Consider the following 11845-nt stretch of genomic DNA (forward strand, 5'->3'; position numbering starts at 1 on the left):
CCTAATATACAACTTGCTTTAAAGAAACTAGTGCCAATTTGGCCACCTTGAGACTTTTTCTCCCTTCCAAAAAATTACATTGGACAGGTTCTGAATCTGAAAAGTGCAGGCTTCACTCAAAGCTGTAACCTCTTTGCTGGTACATGTGGTCTTTATGGCGCCGTGTGTAACCTCCTACCTGAGGGTAGCTTGCTGTATGCAGCCGCTGAAGACATTGCCTGTCCTAGAGCTTGATTAGAGCCCAGAGGCTGCTGGAAACTGGCAGCTTTGCTGGTTGAAGTTGTCCGTTGCTTTGATTTGGGGTCTTTAACTGGTTTTGTCCAGACCAGTGCCTCCCCAACCTGGAGAGCAGCTCCCAACTTCTGAGCTATCTCCACCATCTTGTGCACACATATGAAGAAAAAAAGAATCAAGGTATGACCGGCAGAGACAAGCCTACCCACTTCCTAGGCGTTCCACCTGGGGGGTTATAGCTGAAATAGTGACTATTGGTACTAGCATTTGAGGGAGGAAATACTTATTACAAGGAACTATTTCTCAAACAGCAGAAATCACAGACTGCCCTTAGTGAGGCAAGGGAGTTCATACAGGATCTCAAACCTAACAATTCAAGTTTGGTATGTTACTGAGCTAAAGTCCACCTTTCCTACAGAAGTTGGAGGAAGCTACAATGAGATATGGGCCTCAACTCAGAGGAGTTGTATTATCAATAACAGGCTCAGTAAGCCTGAATTCCCTCTTACTATTTTCTTCTAAGCAAGTTTTTTTTTTTTTTTTTCAGGCTGTCACTAATTGAATAATTCATGCTGCCAGGAACATCAAAGCCAAAATAGGCATGAGCTTATAACAGGTTATCTTTGGATTATTTGGGCTTGATCAAAAGTTTGCTGACAGCTTGCTTATGGCTCCTTAGGAGCTAATTGTCGAGTAAGACTCCCTCCACGTTCTGCGTGGAGTAGGGTTCGGTATCTGAAAGAGGAGCCGCACAGCAAATGAGAGAAAAAGACACGAAATAATTTTGCAATATTGGGGGACCAGGCGGCAAGTCCCGAAGGACTTCCTCCGTGCTCAGGCCTCACCAAGCTTTTATTGATCTGGGATGCATCCATAGCATAGCCCTTAGGCAGGTGACCCGCCATTAACAAGCAGACTAGCCCATCAGCAAGGATTTACATAATAATAAATGGGGGAGTAGTTTCAGCTACCACTGTCTGGACAAACAGAGGTGGCGCCTAGCTCCAAGCTTTGCTAGGGCTTCAAAGGCACCCAGCCTTTGGGGGTTTTGGGGAGTTCTCTGTCTATGCTTATCAGATAGTGAAGGCAATAAACAGTTTCCCACAGCTAATAAAAGACATACCTCGTGCCCTGGCCAGTGTGGCTCAGTTGGTTGATTAGTGTCCTGTATACCAGAAGGTGGTGGGTTCAGATCCCCAGTCAGGGCATGTGCAGGAGGCAACCAATCAATGTCTCTCTCTCCTCTACACACCACCCCCTTCCCTTGCCTCTTTCTCTAAAAGAAAAATTTAAAAAAAATAAAAAAAGACACCTGGCCAGCACAGCTCAGCAGTTGAACATTAACCTATGAGCCATGAGGTTACAGGTTCCATTCCCGATTGGAGCTCATGCCTGGGTTGCAGGCTCGATCCCCATGTAGGGCAGCCAATCAATGATTCTCTCTCATCATTGATGTTTCTATCTCTCTCTACCTTTCTTCCTCATTTATATCTATAATAATAAAGGCATAATATGCTAATTAGTCCGGACGGCCAAACAGCAGAACGACTGTCTGGATGACCTTCCAGACAAACCTGTGGCTACAAGGGCAGAGTCCCTTGCGCAAATTTTGTGCATTGGGTCTCTAGTATTAATATAAATATTAATATATTTAATAAAAATGTATTTTTTAAAAAAGACATACCTCAGAGTCATATTCTAAAGAGCTACTGTCCTTGAGTAGGTTGACTTTCTTCTCCATCTCCTGATACTGGGCCAGGGCGGCCCTCTTCTCGCCCTGGTTGTAGAGCAGCACAGCATAGTTCAAGCTGACTAAAGGGTTATACCTATGGCAGACAGACAGGGCTCTATGAAGCTTAGGCTTCACAACCAGTGGTCATTTAGAGTCTCATCACACAAAAAACAAAACTGATTATAAGTAGCGATTTCTCCATTCTGCAGCAAGGTAAGAGGAACACATGTGCTATGTGTGGACTTGTGGGAAAGAATCAAGGAATAACTGCCCACCAGCAAAGCAGGTATTAGGACCAAGTCTGACATCTCAGCCCTCGGCAGGGACCACCAGGGTGGGTTGAAGAAGTGATCCCTACCCTGCTGCCTAGCCAATGCCAATGGAATAAACATGGAGTCATGTTTATCTCAGATTAAACTGAGCCCAGAACTGCATCTGATATTCCATCTAGCCCATAGCTACCAGCAACCCAAGTCCACTGCCATCTCTGATTTTCTCTGGCCTCTGAACTACTAAAGTTGGGGCTGGAAACACTCTCTTAGAAAGTGGCAGTGGCAGTTCCTGCTGAGCCACTGCAGGCTTTGTATCACATCCTTCCACACATGCCTTGTGCACAAAGGCCACGGAGAGCAAGCAATTGGGCTGACTCAGGCAAAGCCAGTGGTCTAATGCCACCTCGTGGCTCTGGAGAGTCTTGCCTTCCCCAATACCATTCCCCACGGTGCAGCTTACTTATCCAGGCGGACTGCTTCGGCATAAGCTCTCTTGGCATTCTCTGTATCTTCCAGATTGGTCAAAGCCACTGAAACAAAGAAAGTGAGGACTGAGACAGAAGAGCCCAGCTTAGAAAGCAAAAGGAAAAAAAAAAAAAAAAAAAAGAAAGCAAAAGGAATGTTTCAAGACCACAGTTCATTCAGCCCCCGCAACTTAACTGCTCCTTTGCCTCCTCAGCAACTAGCACCACCATGTACTCACTCAGCTTATTACCTGGTGTCATCTTCAACAGTCCCCTTTCCACAGTCAATCAGTGGCCAAGTTATCTGAACACCATTTTTTGCAGTTTCTTTTCTGACCCTGCCCAAGTTGTTTCAAGCTGTGGCAATGTCCCCATCTGCATCCACCCACTTGCCACAATGCTGCCAGGTTTCTCAACACCTTTCAAACAAATCTGAACATGTCACTATCCTGCTTAAGAATCCTCACTGGCCCTCCATCACCCATAATTCTGATCTTTAAAATTTGTTTAGCACCAGGACACACTCACCTTTTAAACCAGTATTTCCTGAAAGCCTCACCTATAAGACAATAACAGCATTCCTCTGGAAGGCCTGCCCACTCCATCTCCCCCCAACCTGGGCTCACTTCTACCAGACACTTAAGAGATCTAGGCATACAGCTGGGAAAATGGCCTCGAGGATAAAGTCTAATGTCCTTGCATTATACTCGTGGCCCTCCATCATCTGACCCCAAACTATCCTTCATGACTCATTTCCCATTACATTCTATAGCACTACTACCCGCTAACGGCAGGGTACAGCATGCAGTTTCATGGCTGCATGCCTTTGTTCTCTGGCTCCTCAGTCATTCTGTGTGACTGAATTCCAGCTTAGCCTTCAGTACAGTGTGAAGGCCCTTTCTACTTTGTGATGTCAGAATTGCTGCTTGTGCCTTACAGTGTGGCAATTTGTTTACATTCCTATCCCCATTAGAACTAGGCTAGCTTTGTATTCAGGCAACCCCCAAATAACCACCACTCGATTTGCTTTTGCAACCCATTCTCTTATAAGAACCCCACAATAATGACTAAAACAACACCTGAAGACAAAAGTCAATGAGAACTAGCAAACTGCTTTCGGACAGAGAAATATTCCCTAGAAAGAATATTTAGTCAATCTTTTGAGTTACAGTAACTAACAATAAAACCAATAATAGTTCATATTCATTGGTTACTTAATCACCCAATTCCCACGTCAACCCTATAAGATATATCCCTTGTACGCTAAATGATATCTGGAACTTAGGTGGGCTCAATATATACATATAAATAAATAGTCAAGGCAAGGGAAAACATTTGGTAAAAGATAAACGAGGACGATCTTGATTTAACCTGTTGGTCTCTGAGTGAAAATGCCCCAAGTTAGAAACAACCAAGTGCCTTATCATTATTTTCTTCATTGTTTTTCAAGCTCTAGCACAATAATCCAGATTCCTATGGGACCTGCAAGGGAATGGCTTCTGCAGTACATTTAGCCACTGGCCTCCAATGATTCTAATTCATTTTCCCCTTATTACAGACTGTGGAGAGGGTTTCCACACAATAGTCTCTTACCCGCCAAGAGCATGTACAGTTCCCCCATCTTTGGCTGGAAGTTGATGGCTGCACTGAGAAAATGGAAAGCTGATGCATACTGCTGCATGGTCAAGTGAACGAGGCCCAGATTATAGAGAATTTTCCAATCAAAGGGTGCCAAGTAGTTGGCTCGTTTCAGGCAGCTGATAGCCTGCAGGAGAGAGGGGCACTTGATGAAGGTGGGGCAAACTGGGCAGACCCAATAACACAAACAAGGAAGGTGAGGAGACACTCACTGCTACATATTTCTTCTTGCCAAAGAAACACATTCCAATGTTATTCCAAAGTGGAGGACTTTCTGGAACAGCAGAAGCTATAACTCTGTATTTGGTGAGGGCAACATCAAAGTCTCCATGGGTCTGCATCATGCTGCCTGCTGCCAAGATGGCCTGAAAACACAGGACATGGGAAATTGATAATTCAGTCATTCCCAAAAGGCTACAGCAGTGGAGGAGCCTTCCTGGGTGTAGATAATCTGCACAGCGTGACTGAAAAACTTCCAGGGACATATAAAATATATTCAAGCTATTGGGACAAATGCTCATGAGAAATCACTGCACCCCACACTCTGGCTCTCTTTGGCACAGTACAGAAAAAGAAAAGATAAAATGTCACTTACTTTACCCAGCTCATTTGTTTCCTACTTCTAACTGGAGAAGGCAATATTTCTGAGCATAGTGCCTTTAATCTGTTCCCTGTAGCCTCTACTTGATATACTACGTGCTGCTCCAGACAACTCAAATACTCCTTTCTTGGCCACTTAAAGTACAGTTCCTTCTGCCACAGCACAAAAATGACAGACACAGCTTTAGGCTTCATCAGTTCAGGCAGGGTTCAGGCTAATGTGGCTCTGAGGTAGGACTGAGTCTGTATCCTTCACAGCCTGTTATGCTGCATCTCCCTCAGTGACATCCATCCACTTGATGATCTTCTCACCCCTAAAGACATATCTGGACAAGGTTGTAATTGCAAATTCATTAAGAAACTAGAAATCATTTCACCAGAAGTATTTTTGACAGTAATTGTGGAGGCTTTGCTAATTTCCTAAATACACAAAACTTTACCAGCACTACAATTTTGCTTTTGCCTAAGTTACAGGTCTGTTATAACAAATGTGCTCTTTTGGAAAATAACAAGCAGAACACCAACACCTTACAATATTTTCAAATGAGAAGAGCCATGTTTATTTATAATTTTTCTAAGAAAAAGGTAATTTCTCAGGTATTCAAAATGCTTTCTAGGGCCAGATCACCTCTAGGAGTGAACCATCTATGTGAAGGCTCTGGGGTTTGATAGCCTGCAGTACCTTGTAGTTGACAGGGTCATAAGTTAGAGCATTTCCGAGGTGTTCAAATGCCTTCTGGTAAATGCCAACCTTGGAGAAAAAGCAAACGAGAAAATTCTATCAGCAAGGAGATAGCGGTTCAGCAGTCTGGCCAATTACACCCTGAAGCACCCTGACTTTTCTGAGTTCTCTTCACAAAACAGAGCTACAGATACCAGATAGAAAAAGAAAACTAAAAATCCCCACATTTGTCCCTTGATAAAATCAAAGTATCCATTTGCCAGGAATTATCTCTGCCATAATATGCTCCACACTAATGTCTCTTGGCAGGAAATGGGCTGGTTAGCCTCATCTCCCCCGGGGCCAGTCTCCCAAGCCAAAGCCAGGAAGGCCCAGGAATTAAACTCCTAATTCCTTTTAAAGAAAAATGAAACAAACAGAAAGGCTACCAAAGAGGCAGAACTGGAGGCAGGATCAGCTGAACAGTGAACTTTGGGAGTTGATGGGGGAATGGGACGGGTAGAGGTCCCTCCAGGACCTCTGGGCCCCAGTGCTCAGGCTGATAAGAAGTGATTGAGCTAAAAGAATTTCATTCACACGCAGGAAGGAGACAGACTTCTTATTCTAGATAATGTTTTACCTTCTCTTTCCTATAGGACCTGGCTGGGAAGAAGGAACAACAGAAATGGCCGTAGCTCCAAAGCCCTGATAGTGATAACTTGTCTCAGTTTCTCTCCCCACAACAAAATGACAGTCCTCATGACCAGTTATTTCTCATATATGCACTTTCCTTTAAAAATTATAATTGCAGGAGGAGAACCAAGATGGCAGCATAGGTTAACGCCGGAGTTTGCTGCTTTGAACAACTACTTCAAAAGTGAAACTAAAAGACGGAACAGACATCACCCAAAACCACTGGAACGCTGGCTGAGTGGAAGTCCTACAACTAGGAGGAAAGAGAAACGCATACGGACACTCAGAGGAGGCGCAGTGCTGAAGTCAAATTCTGAGGTGCGGAGTGCGCGGAGTGGGCTGGCGGTGGAGGGTGCGGTTGGCGTTTTCAATCGGGAGGGAGTCGCAGACTCTGAGCTCCAGATCCGGGCGAGTCTTTAGGGACCCAGACTCAAACGGGAGAAGCGGGTCTGCCTGGCTTCGGTCAGAGCGAGTGCAGCTTTCTCTCCGAGCTTTGCAGCGGGTGCTGGGACTCAGAGAGGCAGAGCCCCTGGGGACAGGACTGAGAGCCACCATAACTGCTCTCTCCGGACCACCCTGTTGATCCTGTGCGACCCGTCCCGCCTAAGCCCTGCACACAGGCATTTGCCGGATAGCCTCAGGCAAACGCCAGATTAGCACCTCCCTAGAGGACAGAAGTTCTCTCACTGCTGACACAGCTGATTCTCATAGCCACTTGGCCTGGAGGTCAAACCCTCCCTGGAATTAGCTACAACAATCAAGATTTAACTATAAGACTTCGAACAAAGACCACTAGGGGGTGCACCAAGGAAGCATAACAAAATGCGGAGACAAAGAAACAGGACAAAATTGTCAATGGAAGATATAGAGTTCAGAACCACACTTTTAAGGTCTCTCAAGAACTGTTTAGAAGCCGCCGATAAACTTAATGAGATCTACAAGAAAACTAATGAGACCCTCGATCTTATATTGGGGAACCAACTAGAAATTAAGCATACACTGACTGAAATAAAGAATATTATACAGACTCCCGACAGCAGACCAGAGGAGCGCAAGAATCAAGTCAATGATTTGAAATGCGAGGAAGCAAAAAACACTCAACCGGAAAAGCAAAATGAAAAAAGAATCCAAAAATGCGAGGATAGTGTAAGGAGCCTCTGGGACAGCTTCAGGCGTACCAACATCAGAATTATAGGGGTGCCAGAAGATGAGAGAGAGCAAGATATTGAAAACCTATTTGAAGAAATAATGACAGAAAACTTCCCTCACCTGGTGAAAGAAATGGACTTACAGGTCCAAGAAGCGCGGAGAACCCCAAACAAAAGGAATCCAAAGAGGACCACACCAAGACACATCATAATTAAAATGCCAAGAGCAAAAGATAAAGAGAGAATCTTAAAAACAGCAAGAGAAAGAAACTCAGTTACCTACAAGGGAATACCCATACGACTGTCAGCTGATTTCTCAACAGAAACTTTGCAGGCCAGAAGGGAGTGGCAAGAAATATTCAAAGTGATGAATACCAAGAACCTACAACCAAGATTACTTTATCCAGCAAAGCTATCATTCAGAATTGAAGGTCAGATAAAGAGCTTCACAGATAAGGAAAAGCTAAAGGAGTTCATCACCACCAAACCAGGATTATATGAAATGCTGAAAGGTATCCTTTAAGAAGAGGAAGAGGAAGAAAAAGGTAAAGATACAAATTATGAACAACAAATATGCATCTATCAACAAGTGAATCTAAGAATCAAGTGAATAAATAATCCGATGAACAGAATGAACTGTTGATTATAATAGAATCAGGGACATAGAAAGGGAATGGACTGACTATTCTTGGGGGGGAAAGGGGTGTGGGAGATGCGGGAAGAGACTGGACAAAAATCGTGCACCTATGGATGAGGACAGTGGGTGGGGAGTGAGGGCGGATGGTGGGGCGGGAACTGGGAGGAGGGGAGTTATGGGGGGAAAAAAGAGGAACAAATGTAATAATCTGAACAATAAAGATTTAATAAAAAAAAAAGAATTAAAAAAAATAAAAAAATTAAAAATTAATAAAAAAAAATTATAATTGCAGTTTTTATTTGAATGCAGAAAATTAATTCCTTTAAGAGATAAAGAATATAATAATACAGAGAGTAAGGTTGGTGTGCTTCATATGAACTTTAGTAAAATGTGTTAAAATAAAATCAAAATGCAGGAAACCACAACACACATAAATCCAGAAGTATTTCTAACATCAATGAATGAATGAGTAAAGAGTTCTCTTTACCTGTAAGTAAAGTAATCCTAAAGTTGTAAGAAGTTCTGTATTTTCTGGTGAGAACCTGCAACACAGAGATGAACACAGAGATGCTCAAAGGGAAACAAGATGTGAATGAGATACTGAGGCACATGCACAGTAACATGCCCTCAGGCAACATCTGAAAGACAGTGTGTCCCACTCTCCATGGAAATTCCCCAAGACGACTGGGAAACTGCCTTCAATAGTATGTCATCTCAACCCTGACTACAGGGAGGACTGCTCAACAAGAAAGAAAGAGGCCTCAGAATCCAGACTCTTTTTCAGGACCATTTCTTAGAGTCTAAGTCCTAAGACAAAACTTATTGAATATTTTGTGTGACTGTCTTCATTATACTGACAGAACTAAAGAATAATTCTTTATAAACCAAGTCAGTATGGAACACACATAGCTTTAGCCAGTTTCCTTCTGGTGGGATTTCTTTTCTTTCTTTTTTTTTTTTTTTTATCCTGTTCTCACTGTATGCACAATGGCAACCTGTATAATTTTCTGTGTAATTTAGGATCCCAAGGGCCCTAATGCTCTGCTCTACATATTAAACAAAAAGCCATGGTAAACAGTCAAACTAAACAAAAAAAGGAAGACATACCAGCTCTGGGAAAGAATTTGCCATTGGCTTAGGTAAAAGATTATCTGCTTTCCCAATCCCTCACTAATATTTGTCTTTGTTACAAAACTAAAGCTTCCCTGAGCTAAGATGATCTGACTACAGGATCACCAGACAGTACCAACAGTAAAAATGCCAAAGGTGAGGAACAGTGTTGCATGCTTCTAAGCAATGAGGTAGGATGCTGGTTACCTATCAGGCGACCAGAATCAGAGGGGCCAAAACCCCAGCCAGGGAGACCTGAGCTGGCCAAACAAAGCTTACTCAGTTTAACTGAGTATTTGCCCTTCACTCTGCCATAATAAATATCCATTTGCATCACCTCCCTTCCCCAAACTAACTTCTGTGATTCTGGCAGCATCCCTCCCCCCACCAAAACTGCTATCTCCAAGCTGTGGCTCTCCACATTCTCAGTGAGGCTCCAAATGCTCAGCTGTCCTCTTGGAAATTCTTGTGACTTAAGTCCTTGACCAACCACTGGAAGATGTGAGACAACAGCCAGCGTGGCCTGGGTTCAAAGACCTGGAGAAAGGGCTGACACACAAATTAATACACAGACAAGAAATATAAATTTGGAAATTATGGGGAAGCCAGTTGTGAACTTGGTTCAAGAGACCAAGTTCCACTGAGTCTCTTTTCCCATCGGCTTTTTATTTACTAGAATACACAATTGCCTTTTAGGAATGCAAACAGGCATATCAAAGGTGATGTTTAGTAAACGGTAGGATTATCAGGTTGGGGGAGTTTGCCTTCGGCCATTGGCTTAGCAGCAGGGTAATAACAATGCAAACATTTAGCCTTTTGAATATCAAAAGCCCCAATGGACTTCTGCCATTTATATTAATTACTGTTGATCTTGGCTCCCAGCAAGAAGAATGTCACCCTTCAGATTTATGTGAGCAGGGGTCACAAATTAAGGCTTCCAGCAGCCCCACAGAAGCTTAACATATGCTATGTGGGCTCCTTCCTACTTGTCCACATAAACATAGCCTCTTGATAACAAAAGTCTCTCTTGTAACTTAACAAACCAAGGGATTTTTCTATCTTTTTAGGCACAAAATATGATTGAAGAAAATTCAGAAAGCTGTTATGACTGATAAAACCAGAAAAGTTGCTATATCATTACTATGGAAGAAGACAAAGATAATGAACATATTAATTTAACAAATTAAGTTTAGTTCGTAGTCTAATTACCAGGAATACTAGACTCTGTGACCAGGAATTCTATTAAATGACCAAACAAATGAGACATTAAAGCATCATGGCGACAGCTATCCCATTTAAAACAAGGCAAAACCCTATACAGAAAAGGCAAGATAACGTGTGTCTACAGAGAAAACATGGAACACCATCCTGGAAAGCCAGTCAGTTCTATCATCAATAGGAGTTTTTAGCCGAAACCGGTTTGGCTCAGTGGATAGAGCGTCGGCCTGCGGACTGAAAGGTCCCAGGTTCGATTCCGGTCAAGGGCATGTACCTTGGTTGCGGGCGCATCCCCAGTGGGAGATGTGCAGGAGGCGGCTGGTCGATGTTTCTCTCTCATCGATGTTTCTAACTCTCTATCTCTCTCCCTTCCTCTCTGTAAAAAATCAATAAAATATATTTTAAAAAAAAATAGGAGTTTTTAAAAAAATAATATTTTTACAAAAACAACAAGATATTGGTCTCATGCTAATAAGACCCTCCTCCCAAGCATGTGTGCCCACTTCCCTTATAGCTGGATGTGGCCACCTCATTAATTTTGAACCATGGAACACAAACATGAATGAGGTGTGCAACTTCTGGGCCACTTAAACACTACAAGCTGTTTACTCAGTACTTAGTTTCCGGTACCAGCTCCTCCCACCACAGCCTGGAACATGGTGGTTATAGTAAGTCAGTTTCAAGCATGCAGGTGAAGACAACAACCTAACCAACGCTGAGTTAATAATGAAGGAACCTAGGTCCCTGATTGCCCTTGTAGAGCAGAGCCGCCCACCTAGGCTAAACCAACCATACTAATAGGTGAGAAAGAAATACAAATCTTCCTTATTTAGGCCATTGGGATTTCTTACCCTTAGCTTAACATTTACTCTAATTCATACAACTAGTTATCAGTCATATATATTCTCTCATAGGCTTGAGAATTCATATATCTACTCCCCCCGCCCCCTTTTTTTTAAGTTCTTCCTTGCTCTAAAGCTGGGGAGTCGGGGAGACCTTTTTTCTGCCAAAGGCCATTTAGATATTTATAAGATCATTCGTGGGCCATACAAAATTATCAATTTAAAAATTATCCTGCTATATTTGGTCAAACAATTAACTCACCACTAATGCCTTGGCAGGGCCAGATCAAATGAGTTCATGGGCCTTATACGGGGCAGATGCTCCCCACCTCTGCTCTAACAGAAGCAGGCACACTTACTCCACAGCTTTCTTGTAGGTTTCGATGGCCTTGTCCAAGTCCCCCGCCAGCAAGTGAATCTTCCCCAGCATTACGTAAGTCAGATCATGCCTATTAAGATGTAGGGCATGGTGCAATTGGTCTTGTGCCTAATAAGATTGATGAAGAGAATGAAATCACTACCATGAAAGGACAATGGCTTTGTAGGGGTAAAGCAAAAAAGGAGCTCCTGCTATACTAATATAGGAACATCCCATT

General features: G+C 43.0%; 1 protein-coding gene across 9 annotated transcripts in view; it reads right to left on the reverse strand.

The window, feature by feature from the left end:
* BBS4 (Bardet-Biedl syndrome 4) overlaps positions 1–11845 on the reverse strand; it is a 120407-nt gene that overhangs the window by 41629 nt on the left and 66933 nt on the right. For 7 of the 9 annotated variants that reach the window (XM_081085018.1, XM_081085014.1, XM_081085019.1 and 4 more), the window contains 8 exons: positions 11609–11736; positions 8567–8621; positions 5623–5691; positions 4553–4705; positions 4296–4467; positions 2699–2768; positions 1919–2060; positions 179–380 (listed from right to left, as the gene is read on the reverse strand). In XM_081085018.1, the coding sequence (XP_080941144.1) occupies positions 179–380; positions 1919–2060; positions 2699–2768; positions 4296–4467; positions 4553–4705; positions 5623–5691; positions 8567–8621; positions 11609–11736 (991 nt within the window). Of the gene's footprint in view, positions 1–178; positions 381–1918; positions 2061–2698; positions 2769–4295; positions 4468–4552; positions 5477–5622; positions 5692–8566; positions 8622–11511; positions 11737–11845 lie in introns of those variants that run through there. The other 2 variants (XM_081085021.1, XM_081085022.1) reach the window with 2 other exon arrangements.

This window comes from Myotis nattereri (assembly GCF_964212035.1).
Source record: "Myotis nattereri genome assembly, chromosome: 1".
NCBI classification, from domain to species: domain Eukaryota; kingdom Metazoa; phylum Chordata; class Mammalia; order Chiroptera; family Vespertilionidae; genus Myotis; species Myotis nattereri.